The sequence below is a fragment of the Myxocyprinus asiaticus genome, chromosome 7, assembly GCF_019703515.2.
Source record: "Myxocyprinus asiaticus isolate MX2 ecotype Aquarium Trade chromosome 7, UBuf_Myxa_2, whole genome shotgun sequence".
Classification (NCBI taxonomy): Eukaryota; Metazoa; Chordata; class Actinopteri; order Cypriniformes; family Catostomidae; genus Myxocyprinus; species Myxocyprinus asiaticus.
The window spans coordinates 34991818-35014680 of record NC_059350.1 but is presented as its reverse complement, the minus strand read 5'-3'; the positions used below and the strand labels follow the sequence as shown (position 1 = coordinate 35014680).

Genomic DNA, 22863 nt, shown 5'->3' with positions numbered 1-22863 from the left:
CAGTCTCTAGAGTGTATAGAGAATGGTGCGAAAAACAAAAAACAACCAGTGAGCAGCAGTTCTGTGGACGATAACGCCTTGCTGATGAGAGAGGTCAATAGAAAATGGCCAGACTGGTAACTCAGATAACCACTCTGTACAATTGTAGTGAGCAGAATAGTATCTCACAATGCACAACACATCGAACCTTGAGGCAGATGGGCTACAACAGCAGAAGACCATGTGGGGGTCAACTTCTGTCAGCCAAGAACAGAAAACTGAGGCTGCAGTGGGCCTACCATTTGTGTACCTCAGCAGAAATCCAGATTTGTCAGACCGGGCGATGTTTTTCCAATCGTCTACTGCCCAGTTTTAGTAGGCCTGTGCCCACTGTAGCCTCACTTCCCTGTTCTAAGCTGACAGTAGTGGTTCCGCTGCTGTAGCACATTCGCATGAATGTTCGACGTTTTGTACATTCAGAAATGCTTTTCTGCATAGCACTGTTGTAACGAGTGTTTATTTGGGTTACTGTCATCTTCCTGTCAGTTTGGACCAGTTTGGCTATTCTTCTCTGACCTCTGTCATTAACAAGTCATTTTCGCCCACAGAAATGCCACTCGCTGGATGTTTTTTGTTTTTCGCACTATTCTCTGAGACTGTTGTGTGTGAAAATCCCAGGAGATCAGCAGTTACAGAAATACTGAAATCAGCCCATCCGGCACCAATAATTATGCCATGGTCTAAATCACAGAGATAAAAAATTTTCCCCATACTGAAGGTTGATGTGAACATTAACTGTTTAATGCAATTTAATAGTTGTGTCTGCACAGTCCTATTACACTGTATGTGTGTGGGTTGCATTAAAGAGGTGTGAATATTTGGAACATTAGGGTGAATTGTTCCACTTGCTGGCATTGGTACAAGATTATTATAAATAGCAATATTGCCAGCAGCCTCACAGCCCCACTGCTTAATGAATAGGGCTGGGTATTGATACAGAATTTTATTTGATTCCATTCGATTCTGATTTCGATTCAATATCAATTCATATGGGTAAATTTCTGTCCATTTTGCTTACATATAGAATAAATTCTCTCTCAGCCAATGCTCTTAATTATTATGGAACCTTCTAGGCAACCCTTCTAGGTACAGTTTGAAAATATTAATTTTACAAATTATATTTTATCATTAGTTTTTATCAAATTGGTCACATTTTAGCTTTTGAAAATGTTTAAATTCAGTCTATTCCATCAATTGCTGTCTTGAAATTCCATACATTATGTTGCATATACTGTTTATTTTTGTACTATTTACAAGTATTTACACTGATATGTAGAACACATGCTTAATCGGCACTGTCTCCTTAAGACTAGCAGCATCAGCCAGTAAGCACTTATAATGAAAGAAGACGTGTGTGGTTTCTTTAGCGCATCCATGTGTGATTAGAATTAAATGTTTATTTATTTTTTTTTTTTAATCAACAACTAACTGTAAAAAACACAAAGGCTTTTACTCTCAACATGCAGTGAAAGGACCTCTGTGCTAATAACGTCTTCTCCACTAAACTACTTAATCACTGGTGTGTGAAATCTGAACATTTACTAGCCAGTGGCTATGGACATTTTTAGTCGCATAGCGTGAAATGTGGTTGCACGTGCGAGTGATTTACTCACATTACAGAGGGTTGCCTCATAAGAGTGAAAGATCGATCTTGGGATTTAATAATCGAGATCGTTCAAACAAAGATCATGATGCATCGAAAAAATCTATATTTTTCCCAGCCCAGTTAATGAATATAGAGTATCCTGGTCAGCTTTGTTTTATATGCTGTCAATTTACTGTACTTGATATCCTGTCCATTCTGACATCTTTTGCTGAAGCTGTTTTTTCTAAATAACAACAGCATTCAAGCCGTCCACTCAAAGAACAGTGGCAGTGCAGTGATTGGCTAAGTTTTACAGTGGTGTGATGTCAGTGTCGCTGCCATTTTTTTCAATGCCAGGATGACATGCCATGCCCTCTGTCCCAGATCTGCAGACAACATGCTATTGTAAACTGGCTGTAAAACTTAAAGTTATAGTTCAGTCTGTATACAATATTTTGAAAAATATTGAGTAAACAATCGGAGTAACATGCTTGCTCCCCTGACAGGTACCATACCATGTTTTACATGTTTAGTTTGAAGACCAGGCTGAACACACATTTAAACATTTACCAAGCAATCTAAGTGAGGAAATACCATAGGATTTTATTGTTTTATATAATGCTAATTTGAATTAGCTTTATAGAAAAACTACAGACTAACCCTGACCCAAACATTAACCCTACCCCTAAAAGAAAACACATACACATGCTGACCCAAAGAAAAGTCAAACCTATGAAGTCAGAGTTCGAGGAATCCAGATAGAATCTCAATAGTCTCCGCTTAAGCATGTCTCAGCCACACACACACAAAGCAGTAATCTCGATTCCAGTCAGTCACTATTTATAACAGGGATTAGAACACCTTAATCCCTCATTTCATAGCCAGTGATAGTGTGGAGCAAACACAAACACATTCAACAGAATAGAGGAAGACTGTAATTAAAACACATTCACAAATGTACATCAAAAGAAAAAAAGGAATGTGATGTTTTCACTACAATGAAACAAAAATTTAATTTTAAAATTGTAACTTGTCTGCAACCAATCAATACATTTACACACAGACATGCAACCTGTAAATACACTAACTTTTTTAAAATTATCTTTACAGTAGTCATGTCATCATGCCTTTCAGTACTTTCTTAATTTACACATAATTACACTTAAATTACACAAGCACATGCACAAAGTGGAAAATGTTTAAAAACACATGCACATACAGAAGTGCAGAGTGAACGGTCTTTGCTCGTGTTTGTCCGTCAGCAGGTTTGTAGCTGAATGACATCTTCTGATTATAACAGATATGAGCGTACTGAGATGGATAATATTATGTAATGCTCTGTCTCTACTTCTCTCCCCTCTGCTCTAATCTGCCCTTGCCCTTCTGTCAATGATCTTTCTGTCATTTTCTATAAAATCTCTATAACCTCACCTCCCTCTGTCGTGTCCATCAACATCTCTCATACCCACTGCTCACTGAAAGACACTTCACATCCTCTGTTTCCATTCATAATACTGAATAACATTCATAGGCTCATAAACCTTCTTATCAGGTGTTGTTTTATTAAACAATGTTCCATGTGATCAAATAATCAATCAAATGCAAAGTGTACAGATACGAACCACCTCAAACTGCCAACAATATGTTTATCTAGACTTATGCGATTTCCGTCTTCCCTTCTCTCTCTTCCTTGTTAACACACTGTTAGGATTCCATTCCTAAGAACAATGGGTGGTTTGCTCACCGTGGTAACGGGGCAGGAAGGAAAGCCAGGCCGACTGTAGTTGTCTCAGCCTACACTTATTCACTCGCTCTCGCAAACACACACAGACCTTTGTTTTAAGCACACATTACAGGATACACACATAACATAAGTATCTTAGTGTGTTCCTTAATGACCATTGAGTTTCACTAAACCTTTTTAACTTTCAATATCTGTTCATTACCAGTGGTGAGCAGATGTCAGGCCTCAAATCTTTCAGACCCCATATACACCTGGTATTAACATCCTGTAGGGCAATCCGATCACAAGTACACAGCTTTAAATACAGGAGTAAATAGAATCCAAAACGTTTTATTGATTAAACATTTCAACTACAACCTGGTAGTCAAAAATGCACACGACCACATTGCATTTGTAGTGTCCGATCACAAGTACACAGCTTTAAATACAGGAGTAAATAGAATCCAAAACGTTTTATTGATTAAACATTTCAACTACAACCTGGTAGTCAAAAATGCACACGACCACATTGCATTTGTAGTGTAAACACTAATGCATCCTGATGCATTCAGAGACTATTTAACAAAGACAAACCAATTCTATTAAAAATGAATGAGGAAAACTGGAACGCCCAGCAGTTGTAGGAAAGGAAGTCCCGACTTACAGGTAAAGCTGAACCCGCCTGGAAAATAGCGTTGTTGTTTTTTTAGCATGACCTGAGCTAAAGAAACACAATGTATTATAACATTTTTGTATTATACCAGATTTTAATTTTTTATATATTTGAATATTCTTTGATCGAACCAATCGTGACCAACCGTTTTGAAGATTCCGGTCTTTCCACATTCAAGTAAATAGGTGCTGTACTTTTATGCTGCTTGTTTACATAGAAAATAGCAGCCCAACCTGCCCAGAAGCGTTCCAAAGATGGCCGCCGAGTGGACTGACTTGCCCTGAAAGGGACTTTGATGCATTCCAGACAACACCAAAGGACTGCCTACTCACCTGTCAGTCAAATCTAATGCGCTACAACTATTTTTATTTTGTTTCTACTTTTACGTGTTGTTTTAAAAGAAAATACAGGGTTCCCACACTTTTTAAGGCACTATTTTCCAGAACATTTCCAGGACATTTGATGTGTCTAACATGTGTAATATTTAAGCTAAAATGCATATGTCCATTTAAATTTAGCTTTTATTTTGGCATTTCTGGGTGTTTTTGGTAGTGTCTCACCTCCAGATAAGGATTTCGCTACATAGCCTAGAGTGATTATTAATCCCCATAAAGCTGTGATTTAATTAAATAAATACAGTCTGTATGTGCTGCACACTTCAGAGTGCTTTGCTGTCTTTTATCTCACACACACAAGAGCACACACGATGATCATGATGAGGTGTTTTCAGTGTATGAGCAGTCAGCTTCACACACTCATTTTGAAGCGTGCACCACTTACAGATTATACAGTGTAATTATTCAGTTAAATCACAGACTTTTGCAGTTTTATTGTAACAGTAGGACATGTTGCAATTTTAATTTGATTAATTGTGCTTTCAAACATTCATCTTCGTCCAAATATGTCATATTCCATCCCACAGAATTCCATTCTGTGTTTTATATCTAATGTCATTGACTAGATTCTGTGATTCCGTCTGTGTTTTCTGTAATACTACATGTGGTAACCGTAGTATAAGCAGACTCCGATTGTTGAATTATCTAAAATGAATTCACATCTTGAGGTGTGAAGGCCGAATCACCATGCTACCAACTCAGGGTGTGAATTTGTTTAAAAAAAAATCAGTTGTCCGACCATCATCGTTGTCAAAAGTTTATAACTCAGATATTTTTGTGGTTAACACAACAGCAATGTTGGAACGGAAAAATCTTATTTTGTATTATATCAATACTTAAACTATTTTGTTGGAGCAAAGCAGAAATGACAGCAGATGAGCAGAGAAAGTACGTGACAGGGATTCGTCCATGACACTCAACTGTTGATGTTGTTTCACAATGCGTAGCTGCCGGCAGTGACAAAATGATACAGATTTGTGTATTTGACTCCTATTCCAAGTCCCGATAGTTACCATGTTTTTGTGCACAAAAACCTTGTTAGCAACACAGTCAAACAGTTGTATTATCCTAAAATATTTTCCAGGACAAAATATTATTTAGCAGGTCATTTAGGTGTTTTTCTAGTTTTCCAAGACTTTTCCATGAATGGAAACTGCATTGCAAAATTGAAGGTTTTACAGGATGCGTGGGAACCCTAAAATAAGTGTTTAAATGGAACGTTTTGGAGAAGACCCTACATATACAGTACCTGCAAAAGACTTCATGGAATTTCTTGGGTTTGCCTGACATCAACATGCAATGACAGATCACATGAAGTATGCAAGTCCAAAATTCAGTTTACAAAGGTGCAAGTGTCACATTTGCAATGAGATTAAAATTGGGAAGTGTATTTGTAAACAAAAGACTTTTTGTGCTTTTTTTCCCCCTTTTTTCTTTTTGTGCTTTATCAACTCATGATGTGCTGACATGATTTATAATTTAAAGTCATGACATTAGAGATCCTCCCTCAAAATCAGATCATAAAAAGTCATAGGAGATGTGTTGAAACGTATGTTACCAGCAAATGTACACAGCGATCTGTCTCGCCTGAACACCTGAACGAATCAAATTTTAATACCAGGTGTAAACAGGTGTAGTTCTGCCAGAAAGACTGAATTAATTAATTAGAAAAAATTAATGTGAATAAAGAGAAAGAATAGTCTCCGTTAGAGCAAGCCCCATCCTACGGTTCAGTGCTGAGATTCTCGCTTGAACTGTCAGATCCTGCTGGAAGACCTAAGCATGACAGGACCTAAACTGGTGGTTAAGGGGTGACTGGGGGTAAAAACAATGGTGGCATACCGAAGCGATGAAGGACAGCTGTGCAAAGCTTCTAAAGCATAGGCTGGATTATGATTGGATTGAATTGCCAAAATTGAATAAAGTGATGCTTCCTACGAGTCTTCCAGATAGAACTATCACTTAGGCTTCCATTTATCTCTCTTGAGTCAATCACACAGTGATTATGATAAAGGGGATAGTATAAATGTGTGCACCTTTTATACATACATTATGTCATTGGAAAAAAATGTAATCTTATTATAGAGGACAAACAGACACCCACCCGCAGGGTCTGTGGGTGAAGACAATGTAGCTCTCCTCATCGGTTTTCTCGATGAACGTCACACACGTTTGTTTCTCCCAGTGTCTCATTGCCTGTTTTAACATGGCCCTCTGACTTCCTGTGAAAATCACCCAGAAATCATTATATGTAAATCACAACATTCATATGGCAATGGTAAACGCCACCACACTCAGGTCCCCCACCGGTGAAGTTGCCTCCTATGACGTAAGGGATGACTCCTCCGGGCCAGATCTTCTCTGCTCGGGATGTGGCAGCGCGTGGCACTCGAGACTTCACACCTCTGCCGCTGGTTCCACTTCTACCTCCAGCCTTAGAGCTTTGCACATCTTTACTGCTGTTTACTGGCCACGACTCTACACCACAGGGAGAAGAAAGAAAGATAGAATCAACCTAAAGCTACCATCAAAAGTTATGTGAAGTCCTGAGTGAATTTCACTTTGCTTTTATTTATAAAGTTCATTGCATTTTCATTTAACTTTTTACTTTATTTGGGCTCTAAATATCAGCGGTATCAAATCAAATGCCAAACTACATCTAGCAATAATAAATGGCATTAAACATATTAACTGCTGAAACATGTCTCACTATAAAACAGAGTTTACCCTCTAAATGTTAAATACAAATGCATGTTATTGCAATGACATTCATCCTGCCAACACATGACTGTGCAATCCACATGACTCCAGTGCAATAAAGTTAGTGAAGACACTCACAGTAGATAACATCTAATGAGATAATTTTAATAAAGTATGTCCTACTGAACCAGGAAATCCATAGAAATTATACATTTTTAAAAAGATATTAAACTAATTGTCCTACAACAGTGTTTATAAAACTAACCTATTATTAATATTAGTATATTGAAATTGAAACTTGTACTCATGACAAAAGGCTAAGACTTGAGACTTGGACTCTGTGTCAAAGAGTTCAAACATGTTTGCATAGTATTTGATGATGCTTTATTGTAGTTGTTGTCATGTAATGTCTGATTTTCAGGTGCTTTTAGCTGTTATCACAGTGTTATGTCTTCTTATGTGTAAAGATGAACTTACCAAAGCCTAACCGTCGTATTCTGTCAAGCAACAGATTTAACGAGCCTCTCTTCTTACTGGGATTATGCTCTCCTAGACCACCTGAGAGAAAGAAATGTTGAGTATTATGCAAATATTAAGCATAGCTGTACATACTGGATATGTTATTTTGAGAATGTTGTAAGAGGGATATCATAATGTTGTGAGAACACTGTGAACTGGTTGTTTAAACTGAGTAACTTAAAACTGTGCTAGTGTTCTTTTAACATTACATGAACATTGTCTTTAGCTGGAGGCAGACTGAGCCAAGAGAGATGGGTGAAATTCATCTTATTGGCTCTCTTCCATTTTCACACCTATTTTATCCCTCTGTCCTCACCTCTCCTTATCACTCCATTTACTGTCCTTTTCTCCTTCACTCAACATCTCACCTACTCTTTTCTTACACTCCCAGGGTTCTCACTGAACATCTCTATTCACACATTTCTGTTCCTCTGCTCTCTTCCTATCCCATTTACTGTCTCTCTCTCTCTCTCTTTCTCTCTCTCTCTCTATGGAATGCCGACGCAGACAGGAAAGTGAGGAACAAACAAAACTCTGAATCGAAGATGCAGGAAAGGCTGAGTTCAGGGATTTACATACACACACACTCTTGCACAATGGTGCACATACACATTTGAATGACATCAAAGTTTGGTTTGTTTGGATGATATGAATGCTCTTTTCCGAACTCGGGTTCGCACCTGAGAACCGCAGCCAGGTCCGCTTGAATAGGTGGTCTGGGGTACGGTTCATGTAAACACCAGTACGGTTCGCTGCTGACATGAACGTAATCGTACCAAATCAAGGAAATAAACCGCTATTGATGATGTATAATTTGCATCTTTTCAGGCTCTTGATCACAATTATTATGGTATAATGCATTTCTTAAACCTGCTTGTCTTCAAATAAATCCACTCACATTCTTCACATCTCTTGCAATGCATCCACGGGCTCACGGCAGACAAACGCTAAAATGTATCACATCATTGCATATTCAATGCATCCGTGCAGACAAACACAAGTGTTGTTCTGTGCATGGCAAGTTTTGATGGTAAATCCAAAGAGACAAACTTTAATACTTCACTTAACACAGCAAAGCTGATGTCTTCTTGGGTTGTTACCTAGTTACAGTGTTAAACAGCTGCCCGCAAGTACTGACTTTGATGACGCAATCAGACCATGGTTCGGACCCAAATTATGATGTGAACAGAGACCAGCATGTGAGATCAGAGCACTATCATAAAAGTCTATGAGAAATGCAAAAATAACTATTATAACTAAATAATTATTATAAAGCGTTGACATGTTAACAAGGTAGGCAGTTTTCAAAGTTTTTACAGTTTTGCAGTGCATGGTTATAAAGTTGCACAAAATCCATGCATTTTTAAGATCCAAGAAAATCTTGGAGTTTATGTCGATTATGACCTGAGCTTCACTTAAGAATGTGCCACTGAGAAAGACACGCCCATTTTGGCTTTGCGAAGTTCAGAAATCAATGAAGGAGGATTTTGTTAGCAAGGTTAATCTAACTCGCAAAGAAACGAACATTGGCAAACACACACACACACACACACACACACACTCTTCTGCACTTTTCCCTTTACATAAGGATCAAAGGACAAAAGCCTTGCTATGCAAACACACACACAAACACACGCACAAGTTGTTTGCTGATGGTGCAGTGGAGTTGAGACAGGAGCATTTATCAAGTCTAATCACCTAAAGCTATAAACTCCCAAAATCCACCACACATTATTCAACTTCAAAATTACTTTAATATCTCTAGATCATCCTGCCAACAACACAATCATGGATATCCATCTCATCCTTATGACACCTCAGCATCTCAGACTGATAAAGTCATAGTCACAGCTGCTGTGGGTCTGTGTGTGTTTCTGTGTGTCACCCTGGAGTCGAACCAAGCGCTGCACAGAGGCCAGTGTTAGATCAGAGCCTTGAACGCCTGGAGGAAGGTCTGACTTCAAACATGACATCAGGACGAAAAAAGCACACAAGTGGCTTCAAGAACTGAGTCAAACAGTAGCTCAAACCTTGAACCCGACTGCACCAGAAACAACCCACAGCCCTTAGCAGATGCTGACAGCAGCTTTAACCTTATCTGCATCTGCTACTGTATTCAGCTGAAAAAACATGCACATGAGAACTCACACGGATAATTCAGGTAATGTATTGCAATAACCTCTGACAAAAACTGAGGAGCTTATGTGAATGATCTGTCAGTTAAAGATGCTACATGTGTGAAATCTAATGTGCCTTACCAGACATGTGTCCCTGTCTCTCATGTGACTGCTGTGAGAGCTCTATCGTTCCATCGATCTGAAACATTTTCAAGTCTTCCTCGTCCAAGGCAATATCTCCCCAAAATGCAGCTGGAAAGGGAAACAGAGAAGGATATTTTTAGAATACACAAGCACACATTCTTTGGCAGCATCATTGATTGCTGGTCTAAGTGCTGGCAGACATCTATGCTGAGTCAATGGCTTAGTGTGGCCTGAGACCATTGACTGATGCTAATTTAAGGTTTGCTGCATACACAATCGATCGACAAGTTAACATGAGAGGAAACATCTCAGGCTTGTCAGTTTGCCTTCCACTTACACAGACTAAGTTCCCCTAAGACAATGTATACGGCCCTGAGATGCTGTTTAAAAATGAGCAAGCTGGCTATTGCTGATGACAAGGAACATATATGTACATACTTCCTGCTCTGATCTTCCCAACCCTGTTCATATAATGTCTGTATCCTGCCTGTATCAACATTCCTAATGTTTAGTCATGACATCATGCAACCTTAAATTAGTCTGTCGCCAAGGAGATTGTAAAGATGGCCAAGAAAAAGGACATAATATTGGGAACTCCGCCATGTGTGTGTGTGTGTGTGTGTGTGTGTGTGTGTGAGTAGTTTTGGCAGGTCACTCACTCCTCAACCTTGATATAAAACAATAAACAATAAGAAATATGCTTTAAGCCATCTTGATTGTTCCATACTGAAATAAACTTTGCTCATGTGCAAGCATGCGTGTGTGAGCATGCATACGCGTATGCACACGTAACTGTAACTTTAGGCCGCCACTATTGTTTCTTCTGTATTGTGTGTGCGTGCATGTGTGTAATAAGCATCCATCCCTCCCCTATCAATTCCTTTGACATTGTTCAGTCTGAATCCATGATTGTGCTCTGTATCACATTCATGAAGAGTCTCCTAGGAATTATACCCTTTATAGAAAACTAATATTAGCACTGTTCTAACCCCACTCTACTCATCTATGGGACTCTCTGCTACAGAATGACACAAAATGACAAGTGTAGAAAAATTCATCTAATTATTGTGAGTTCTGCAAGTCTAGAGAAAGTCTCTTTAGAATTCTGCTCTAAAGATTTTGAAAGCTTTTCAGAAGACTTAAGTGTCCCTCATCTACTAAGCCTTATAATAATATTTTGATAAATTCTTATAAAAATATTAATAAATACAGTCTTGACCAACACAAATTATGTATAGTTTTAAAGCTTAGAAGCTCTACTTTACAGTGCATGTAGGCATTATGACCAAAACTGTACAAGTGCTTTTAATTTGCAGACAAATCAGAAGTGTTCCGTTTTGATAATTTATTAATAATTTTGCACTGCACATATTATTGTAATCAGTAAAAACATCAAACTGATCAAATATCCATGTGTCATATGTTGTCAGAAAGCTCTCAAAGAGTGGTATACTACCAGCCTATGTTTAACTCACAGACAAAAATATAGCAATTAATAGCTAAGTATATGTCTTTGAAATACATGTTTCATGTGAACAAGTGTTGCTTATATGCCGCAATTTCACTAATAACTTCACGAAAAATAAACAGAACAAAAAATATCACATAACATTACTTAGAGGAGACGGTTCTATTTAAAACGAGGGCACACACCATCGGATGCATATAGATCATTAGATAATCCACACGAAGCACAATGTGCACACAACACATAATGTGCTATCTGGCTAAAAACATGTTAGATTTCCTGGCCCAGATGACTTTATCGGAAATGATGTAGTACACTGTCCAACGTCATAAATGGTAAACAAATCGTATTAGGATTCAGATCGCTGCAACCAGAGGTTGAAGTCATCCAAATATGGGCAAAGAGGATCGTTCACTCTAATTACATATGGTCACCAGGAGATGGCACCAGGTACATGACACAGACTCAATGATGGCTCAAATGACACAGAATGGAACCGAATGAGATCTCATTACTAATGTCTGCATGCTTTGGAGTAAGAGCATACCTTTAGTCATTGTTGTATTTGCATGTGTAATTAGTTCTTATGTACAATTATTATGCTTTATTTGTTTGGAGAGGCTTTTAGACACATGGAGACGTTTTTGGACACTAGGATAAATTATTTTTGTAATACTATAACTTTTGATTGCTTTGTTGTAACAACACAGAATTATACTCAGTTGCATGTGACATACTTGGAACAAAACAAAAGCAATTTTTCTGAGCTACCTTATTTACACCCTGAGGTATATAATGTCAAATCAGAAAAATACGATTTTTGGAGTTTTTTAAGTTTTTTTGATTTTTCAGTAGTTTCTTAGGTTGAGAGTCTCTCTGAATGTATCATAAACCTATATCATTAAAAAAAATGACAAATGTTCTTTAAAATGGTACCAAACATTTTTTTGTTTGTTTGTTTGTTTTTTGGTCGAGTTATAAGCCTTTAATTTTAGGTATGCCAATGAAACAAGAAATCTTTAAAAAAAAAAAAAAAAAAAACTCAAAGCTTAAAGGGTTAAATAGTTTTTTTCAGCATATCTAGTACAATACACTCACCCTAGCCCATCAGTTAATAAAGCACAAACACACTGAACAGTACTGGAATTTGTACAGTAATTTTACAGTACTGGAAGGCACTTAAACATAATCATCCTGTATAAACAATATCGTCCTCTGTTTCTACATTAAAATTGGCCATGAACTTACTACTATGGAATCACAATATGTAGCTGTGTCTGCATTACAGTCATTTCTTGTTTAATATTTACAGATTCAAACACAGAATTAATTCAGGAGAATCCCAATTTCAGTGTTGGCACTACACTGAACTTCTTGTTGTAAGTTTTGCAAAAAACTTTGAAACCAGACAGCAGCTTCCAGAATTCATAGCAGCATACAGTAAAATAACATACTGCTATTTCAAAATGCACAATGTTATTGTAAGAATTTAATACTTTTACAATTTTCTTATTAATTGGCTTGTCTGTACAGTATTTTCTTATTTTGCTTCCTTTTTTCAGTCCCTCTGTATTATGCATTCTGGTGCAGCACCTTAATTTCCAACAAAAGATCAGTGAAGTCTTATCTTAACTTTTTCTTATCTTAAACATAACATCATGAAAATGAGGGGTTGTTCCAAGGGCTTTATATGGAGGTAATCACAGTGTACTCAAATAACTTGAGTGGTTACTTTCACAGAACACAATGGCACAGATTAAAACCCAATTTATCTATCAGATTGAAAGAACACCTAATCCAACCCACAGATTGCAATGCATACTGTATTTCAGTCCCTGTGGATTAATTTTACACTTGAAAGTTGAAATGAGGTCTCTCTGCAGAGTTGAGGACAGTGTCGAGAGTGAGATAACAGCGCCATGTCTCCAGGTGAACAAGGGAAAGAGCCTCCAACTTGACAGCAGAGGAAAAGGCTTTGTGTTGAATTTGTGTATTGATTTAGGAAGTCTGGCTGTGAAACCCAGAATTGCCATAGCAATCACATATTTGCCTTACATCAATGAGCCACTGACTGCACATCTTAACTTAGCACCAGTCAATAACTTCAGCCGTGCTGATCGATAAACAGATAGCAGAAGCTGTAGTCAAGAATCGATTATAGGGGACCTGGGTAGCTCAGTGAGTAAAGACACTGACTACCACACCTTGAGTCACGAGTTCGAATCCAGGGTGTGCTGAGTGACTCCAGCCTGGTCTCCTAAGTAACCAAATTGGCCCGGTTGCTAGGGAGGGTAGAATCACATAGGGGTAACCTCCTCGTGGTCGCCATAATGTGGTTCTCGCTCTCGGTGGGGCACGTGGTGAGTTGTGCATGGATGCCGCGGGGAACAGCGTGAAGCCTCCACATGTGCTAACACACTTAGTCTGTGCACGGCCCTGGTTGGGAAAACTTTGTGTGCGTGCATATGCGTTTTCTACAGATATCATATTTTGAGCTATTGAATTATATCTTTGGAGGACAAGCCAGTGTGTCTTATGCAGTTTTTTAGCCTTTCTGTTGAGATGAGTTTTCACAGTGCAAGCCATGGACTGCATCCGAAAGCTTAGACAGCTGACTTGCTGCCATGCTTAATAGTGTGCTGCCTAATTAGTTCATGGCTTAACCAACAGCGTTTTTATGAATGGACATCTTAAGGAAATACAGCCTCCGAAGGAAGGTTCTGCTTCTACCCACTTACAGGGAGAAACTGAAACAGGAAGCACGCGCCCTCAGAACGATCCAGTGCTGGTCGTACCAATCAGATTCTATGCTACAAGACTGTTTTGATCACGTGGACAGGGAGATGTTCCGGTCCACTTCTGATGATGACATCGAGGTCTACGCTGATACCGTAACGTTTAATCAGGAAGTGCATAGATGACGTAGTGCCGACCAAATCAATATGGATCTACCCTAACCAGAAACCATGGAGTAATAGCGATGTTCGTGTGGCACTTAATGCGCGGACCTCCGCTTTTAATTCCGGGAACGCGGAGGAGCGTAAACAAGCCAGTTATGCCCTCCGCAAAACTATCAGAGCAGCCTGCCTCACTGGATTCACTGCAGTTTGCATACCGCAACAACCGCTCCACTGATGATGCCATTGCACTTACACTACACACTGCTCTCTCCCACCTGTAAAAAAGGAACACATATGCGAGAATGCTGTTTGTAGACTACAGCTCAGCATTCAACACCATAGTGCCCTCCAAGCTTGATGAGAAACTCTGGGCTCTGGGCTTAAACAGTTCGCTGTGCAGCTGGATCCTGGACTTCCTGTCAAGCAGACGGCAGGTGGTTAGAATGGGCAGCAACATCTCCTCATCACTGACCCTCAACACTGGAGCCCCGCAGGGCTGTGTTCTCAACCCACTCCTGTATTCCCTGTACACACATGACTGTGTGGCAACACATAGCTCCAATTCCATCATTAAGTTTGCTGATGATACGACGGTGGCACAACCTCTCCCTCAACGTCAGTAAGACCAAGGAGCTTGTGGTGGACTTCAGAAGAAAAGACCCATCACCATCAATGGAGCACCGGTGGAGAGAGTCAGCAGCTTCAAGTTCCTCGGTGTCCACATCACTGAGGAACTCACATGGTCGTCCACACTGAGGCCATTGTGAAGAAGGCTCACTAGCGCCTCTTCTTCCTGAGACGGCTGAGGAAATTTGGAATGAACCACCACATCCTCACACGTTTCTACACCAGCACTGTAAAGAGAATCCTGACTGGCTGCATCACTGCCTGGTATGGCAACAGCACCACCCTCAACCGCAAAGCCCTGCAAAGGGTGGTGCGAACTGCCAGACACATCATCGGAGGTGAGCTTCCCTCCCTCCAGGACATCTATACCAGGCGGTGTGTGAAAAAAGCTCGGGCGATCATCAGAGACTCCAGCCACCCGAGCCATGGGCTGCTCACACTGCTACCATCAGGCAGACGGTATCACAGCATCAGGACCCGCACAAGCCGACTTCATGACAGCTTCTTCCCCCAAGCTATCAGACTTTTGAACTCTTGATCGATCACGATACATATATCAGCACCGCACTTTATTAGCCTCAGACTGGACTCACATTTTATACTTCTTTTAATTACACACTGGCAACTGACTATCAACCAGCAGCTGAATGTCAACACACCACTTCATATTTATTTCCAAATAAAATAGTGGTGTGTGGGGGGGGTACAGTGTATTTTTATTGTATACAGTCTTCTTATTTTGTGCATACTGTATACTGTATATTATTATTTTTTATTTTTTTATACAGTCTTATTTTGTGTATACTGTATATTGTATATTATTAGGTGTATATTGTGTTGTGTAACAGATGTGTAAACTGTGTTATGTGTAAATCAGATGTTTATTGTAATTGTCATACTGCTATGTTGCTTGGAACCGCACCCAAGACTTTCACCCACTGTTGCACTTGTGTATATGGTTGAGTTACAATAAAGGGATTTGATTTTATCTGATTTGAAGCATTTTCCAGCTTTTGAACGCAGTGAATATGTCTGATTCGTGGAAAAAATACTCTTTAAAACTGGGTCTTTGAAATGAATCAGCCAAAAAGATTCATCCCCTTAAACTCTGGTGCATGTTTTGGGCTGCCGCCCACAATTTTTCACTCTCAAATGTAAAAGCTCATACTGTGATGCTTTAAAAATTCACACATACTGTGGACTAATTGCAAAAAATTGTGAAAGAGAACTGCCCAAATAAAAAAAAGACTTTTATTATTTATTATTCATAAATAATAATGTATTTGTTTATAATCTTATGATGAACAGATTTTTTTTTTCTAACTTTGTAAACATGTAATTCTGGTTCTGTTCATTCTACCTCACTTATAATATAACAAGCACAATATAAAGATCTAAAATGTAGGTTGTTCTGGACTTCTAAGATATATGGCTAATTTTTTATAGACCTTCCTGAGGTAAAAGTAGATAGATAAGGTTTTTAGCTATTTGGAGCTTACAGCAGCAGTTATCGGAGCATAAAGAGACGTTTGTATTTGATGACATAAAGAAATCATATTTCACATAGTGATTCTTTTGAAAATCTTTCGAACTGAGGTTTTAGGGCAACAAAATTAACTGTACAGTCACATTCCTGAGAGTGAGAGCTTTCATTTGATATATGACTTGTCCATTTATGTGCTATGTGAAGGACTTTTATTTTTATATAACTATTTCTACCCCATTATCTCTGGGGGGGCGCTAATTTTCAATGTGAAAGTTTTCAGGCCTTATTTTGTTATTTTAAGGAACAAATGCGGAAGTGATTGTTATCTCTGAAAATTTCAGATTAAAGCTTTCAATTGAAACCTCATATGCCTGACTTATATATACGGAGACTTTAAAGTTTAAAGCGTAAACTTTTTTCGTGATATAGCACTCCATAGAGTTTTAGGGGTTTGGGTTTATACTCAGGAGGTCAGGTTAGCAGTTTGAATCAGAATCACTTTCTTAGCGAATCTGATAATCGGATTACCAGACATTTATACCATTTTATCGCTGATGATCTACTGTTGATGAATTACTGCTCATTTTGTAAAATGTTTACTTTGTAGTCTTTATATTGTAATATATTTTAAATGATTGTAACAGTGCATATTTTGTTTCCCTTATCTGTTTGCGAGAGCAGCTGGGAGTGCAGACATTTCAAAATAAGAAACCCCTATGCTGGGGCGGTTCTAGGGTCACTGTATATTTGGGGCTCAGCCCAGACCTCTATGGATATGTATGGAGTCATCCTTTGATGAAATGTCAAAATATAATACACTTTATAACAAAAGTTTAAATGTTACATCTGTGAGGTGTCATTTATATATTAAATCTTTAAATATTACTGAAACCACAAATAAAATGTCCTACTAACTTTTAACTCGAAGATCAGAAATTACATGCTTTTAACACTATGTACTTTAAAACGTGATTTAAAAAGCAAAACATTTTCCCTTTCACCTTTCTAAAGTTCAACACACATTGTTTACAAATAATAGTTTTATAGCCTATTATTTATTCGTGACGTGCTTCGAGTTAGTTAAGAAGATATTTTTGTATTTTTTTTTTTTTTTTTTGTCTGAAGCCACGAGTTTCCTGCGGACTGTCTTATCTGCAGGGCAATAAAAAGGTTTTGGCAAATATGAAATGATAATCTCAGTTCCAAGGTTACAGTAGAGCAGTGGGAGGTGTGTTTTAATCTGGATGCAGTGATATCTGCCAGTGATTGTGTATTCAAATGAGAGTTTATCCTGGCAGTAACACTGCAGTTCCAAATGAGACTTTTTTCTCTGAGGTTATCCTGGAAACTACTAAGTCATTCTCATGGTTTCCTTTTATAATTTAAGAGTAATGTTGGAGGAGAGTCATGCTGTAACCAACTGTGCATCTAATTTAAGCATACTTGTACCGTTAATGAAGAAATGCACGATAATGAAGAAAATCTTTTTTTACATTACAAATCTTACCTTAAGTTTGATAGAATCAGTTAACCACTTCAGAAATCGACACGCTGCTTCCGAATGTTCATGTACCCTGAAATCAACCCCATCTCCTAAATTACTGACAAGCACCGACCTTCATCATACATTTTTTCCCCTGTGGTGATACTGATAGCGTGTTGCGTGAGACACGGGTTCTGGTCGCCAGGAAGTATTCATTTTCACTTTGAGACATGGCTTCTGTTCATGTGGAAACCAGGTGGTAAATACGTTCACATAAGCAATGGTGAGTATAATTTCAGAGGTTACATTTGTGCCCAAAAATTACATGTTAACTACACAGACAGTTAGGGTCATGGTTGGGATTTGGGTTAGGGAGTAGGGTTAATAAAAGATGCATTCATGTTGACTGCATTACATCTTTTACTACTTGCTTTTGACGCTACCCTGTGGACATTTCACCTCAAAAACACTTCCAGCTAGGCCACTAGGGACACTGGTTAAAATTTTGTTGAGTTCACAGTGTGATCAGTCTGCACAAAGGCTGTTCCAAGTAGAAAGCATAATTATGTAATTTATTATGCCTTATAAGATACCTTCTTTTGATAAAATTATAAGGCACAATCACTTGTATCATTTGTGCAGAGTGAAAAAAAAATCCAAAATGGCAGACAAGGCAAGAATTTTTTTTATTATAATAAATATATTTTATTAGGGCTGTCAATCGATTCAAATTTTTAATCAAATTAATTACATGATGTGCATATTAATTAATTAAATTATTCACAATTAATCGCATATGAGTATTTACTGATAAAGACTCCCAAATAAAAGTTATTTAGAATAATTAAAATAATTATATATAGTATATATAGGCCTAATCAATATTATAATTCAGATCATTCAAATGTATTACATCATATTATACAACAGAAAAGTAAAGCTTTTAGACAACACAAAAATTGACTTTAAAAGTAAAAATATTGTTTGTTTTATTTCTATATCATTGAATGTAACCCTATTATTGACCTACATCCCTCTGCTTTATTGTTAATTGTTGGTCTATGTTCTAATGCATCAGATGGATGTTTCTGGAGCGTCTCACTTTAGTTGTGTCACATCTCACTAGTTTTCAGCGCCTCTAGTTATAAGCGCTGTGTTTTAAGGGACACTGTTTAAAGTTAAAAGTAGTTTGAAACTTTGAAAAAACCATCTCGGGATCCCTGAATTCTGAGTTATTGAGCACAAGAGCACATCATCTGTGAAAGGCTGTGCTGCCTGCTCGCTGGTTTGACGAGGCGTGTTGCCTGGACAGCTATAGCACTGACTGCCTTCTACTGCAACAATGTGGTACAAGCTTGAAATGCTCAGATGGTAGGAATATTTACGTACCGGTCGGGGCATGATTAATTGTGTTAATTTTTTTAGTGTTACTTTTCGTACTAAAGCAGCCCTAATTTTATTTGATTCAATACTGAAAAGCATCTAGAAAAAATCGCTCTAATCTAATTAAAAATGTACTATTTTGCCTAATATATGTGTGTTAGAAACATGCTCTAATGGAACCAGTTGTGATTCTCCCATGCCGTGTGATATTTGTGTGGCATATGGAGATGCTGCCTATGTAAAGAGGAAAGCAGCTGGCCACTGATCACTCGTCTTATCTTGTCTTGTGTTTTACTCAAAGTCAATCACTTCAATCTTACTGACACACTGTTTTTATGTACACAGAGACAGCAAATGTTGTGGAGAATTCTGGAGGGAGGCAGTGATCAACACACGCGTTCAACACACACACACAAACAAAATCACACACATTACTGGCTTAGCTATTCTGACCTTATCTTGATGCTTCATTACTGCGATCGCAAATTAATACCAAGAATCCCTCCCTTTGTAAAACCCACAGAAACACACAGAGTCTGATGAATGAGTATCATGGGAGCTGAGGGATGAGTGGGGTGTTTTGTTTTGTCAGTGACATGCGTAACTAAAGACATCTGAGCCACATGTCAGAGAGACATGACGTAAAGCAATCTGGATGACAACCCAACAAGAATTCCTGAGAGCTTGATCACAGGAAGAACCAGGGACAGGCAGACACACACACGAAAACCCACATACATAAAAAAAATTCAGACAACTTGGGTGTCTCCAGCATGCATTCTGATGATGTCAAAAACTGATGTCTTGTGTTATTTCGGCTTGCTTTTGACATTCAAGAACAATGACATTTATGTGTCCATACATGACATCTGAACAACTGAAGAGAAATATATATATTTTGTAAAGCTTTTCATTGACATCATGTGATCCTGAGGTTAAACACAGAATGAAAGCAACTTTAATTCCTACTGCACAAGAGGGTCAAGGCCAGTTTATGCTTCTGTGTCGAACCTATGCCATGTAGCTAGAGCAGTTACGGCTACACCATAGCCTGATGCACACCTCTCAAAAAATTTAACTATGCCTCATGTTTATGCAGACCATAACAGCTGCGATTGTTCCGCTTTATAACCAGGGCCCCTCCCCCAGGACGATTAAAAATATACCAGAGGTAGCTTCACATTTTTTCCAAGATTATTTTAAGATTTATGCATCATATAACACTGTATTTGGGCTCATTTTCATCGGGAGTTTTTATATTCTGTTTATTTTTCATAAAGTTTCTAGGGAAAACATGACAAAAAATTTTTTAGGAAACTCTGTATACTTTCAGGGCTTTTCCTTGATATTTATTTGGTCTGTAAGTGAAACAATATGCTTGTTGCATTCAACTCATTGAGACCTTTCTGATCTGTATGATGTTTTACAGTATGCTTGAAAGTATGGTATAGTAAATAATCATATTTCATAAGTTATGAAAATGGTAGGGATGCACGATATATCAGTGGCCGATATATTATTGGCTAATAACCAGGAAAATCTAAATATTATTACTGATAATAATGATAATGATAATAATGATAGTAAGTCCACTAATGGAATTACTGCTGATATTTTTGATATAAAAATTTGTTACAATTTATTTGCTTGAGGCTGAGAATCTCTGACTGCCTGCGGCATTTCTTTCCTTCAGGCAGGGACTCGGGCAGCCTCAAGCGACAGTGCGCGTGCACACACAACGTGTCAGTGTGAGTGAAAGACAAGCTCATTTCACTTTGTGAGGATTATTTCAACATTTCTGCACCTTGTTGCGTTGTTTTGGGGCTGGTTTTAGTCATCTGCTGTAAGTAATGACATGACATTTCTCATATTCTGTTTCATGAGGCAATAAATGCCCCCTACACCCCCTTCAAGAACTATACACTTCCAGAGTGAGGAAAAAGGCTGGAAAAATCACTCTGGAACCCACTCACCCTGCCCATTTCATTTTTGAACTGTTGCCTTCTGGCCGACGCTTCAGAGCTCTGAGCACCAGAATCGCCAGGAACAGGAACAGTTTTTTCCCTCAGGCTATCCATCTCATGAACAGTTAAATTGCCCCATTGAGCAATAATTATGTGCAATACACAGTTTAGTCTTTTTTATATTTATCCAACACATCCAACCTCTTCTGCCATTTCATTCCACTGAACAAAAAAACAAAAAAAAAACAAAAAAAAAAAAACATTTGCACTGTACATAATAGATTTTTATTTGCACTGTACATAACAGATAAAATATTGTATTAGATTTGCACTACCTATGTGTATGTGTGTATGTATGTGTGTGTCTGTATGTATGTGTATAATTATTTTTAATTTTTTATTTTTTATTATTATCTATGTCTTGCTGCTGTTTTTGTAATGTTTTTGTATTGTTGTACACTGGAAGCTCCTGTTACCAAGACAAATTCCTTGTATGTGTAAGCATACTTGGCAATAAAGCTGATTCTGATTCTGATTCTGATTCTAAATGAAACGCAACAAAACATGTATGTATGTTACTTGGGGGCAATCATTTTCGCTTATTACTTCATGAAACATAAACAGACTGTGGGTAATAGCACATTGTTACTTATAGGACAGCATTGCAAATAAAACAAACCCAAACACAACCTAAAACGGTACATTTCTTGAAATAATTCTCACAGAGTGACTCGAGATGGCTAAAAACACTAGTTTGTGAATGAAACAAATGTGCTTGTTGTATTTTACGTGTTGAGATTTTTCTAAAGTTATGAATCATGACTGTTCGATCTGTATGTTGTTATTTATTCCCATTATGATTGTTGTGTTCACATTTAATAAGTTATGCAGTAGAACGTCCTGGTTACTTTCGTAACCTCCATTCCCTGATGGAGGGAATGAGATGTTGTGTCGATGTAGTGACACTAGGGGTTCGATCTTAAGAGCCCCAATCACATTTGCTTAAAACAGAAAAGGCCAATGAAAATTGGAGAGTGGAATTTGCATGCCACTCCCCCGGACATACGGGTATAAAAGGAGCTGGCTCGCAACCACTCATTCAGGTTTTTTGCTGAGGAGCCGAGATAAGGTCCCGGCAATTTCAGCAGGTAGTTCAGTATTATGGCAAGAGGGACACAATGTCTCATTCCCTCCATCAGGGAACGGAGGTTGCGAAAGTAACCAGGACGTTCCCTATCTGTCACTCACTCAACGTTGTGTCAATGTAGTGACACTAGGGGTCCCTATACGAAACGCCACAATAAGCTGAACTGTGTTACGTGGACTGGCGGTGCGAGACGGGCAGACCGTTGTGTGCCTCGTAGCCAGCACACCAGGCCTCACGTAACCTCCCCCGATGCTCTTATGAGTGTCGAACGGTCCTTTGGGAACAAGTCGACTTGCCCAACAAATAGGGACAGGCTAGCCCAGCCGTGGCCTCTTTTCCTCTTTTTTCTCCCCAAAAAGAGTGGAATTGTGTTTACCGGCTGGGGGCCATAAGTGTCTACGTCGAGGGGGTGTCACTCCCAAGGGGAAGACACCACGGAGACCACACCCCACCCGAAGGGGGGGGGGGTATTTTGAGTGGAAATACGTCACATGGTCTTACCGAGTCTTG

At 38.5% G+C, this 22863-nt stretch overlaps 1 protein-coding gene across 1 annotated transcript in view; it reads right to left on the bottom strand.

The window, feature by feature from the left end:
* tll1 (tolloid-like 1) overlaps positions 1 to 22863 on the bottom strand; it is a 76020-nt gene that overhangs the window by 35034 nt on the left and 18123 nt on the right. The window contains exons 2-5 of the mRNA XM_051703069.1: positions 9893 to 10003; positions 7593 to 7673; positions 6723 to 6893; positions 6520 to 6637 (exon numbers count right to left, since the gene is read on the bottom strand). Of these exons, the coding sequence (XP_051559029.1) occupies positions 6520 to 6637; positions 6723 to 6893; positions 7593 to 7673; positions 9893 to 10003 (481 nt within the window). The remainder of the gene's footprint in view (positions 1 to 6519; positions 6638 to 6722; positions 6894 to 7592; positions 7674 to 9892; positions 10004 to 22863) is intronic.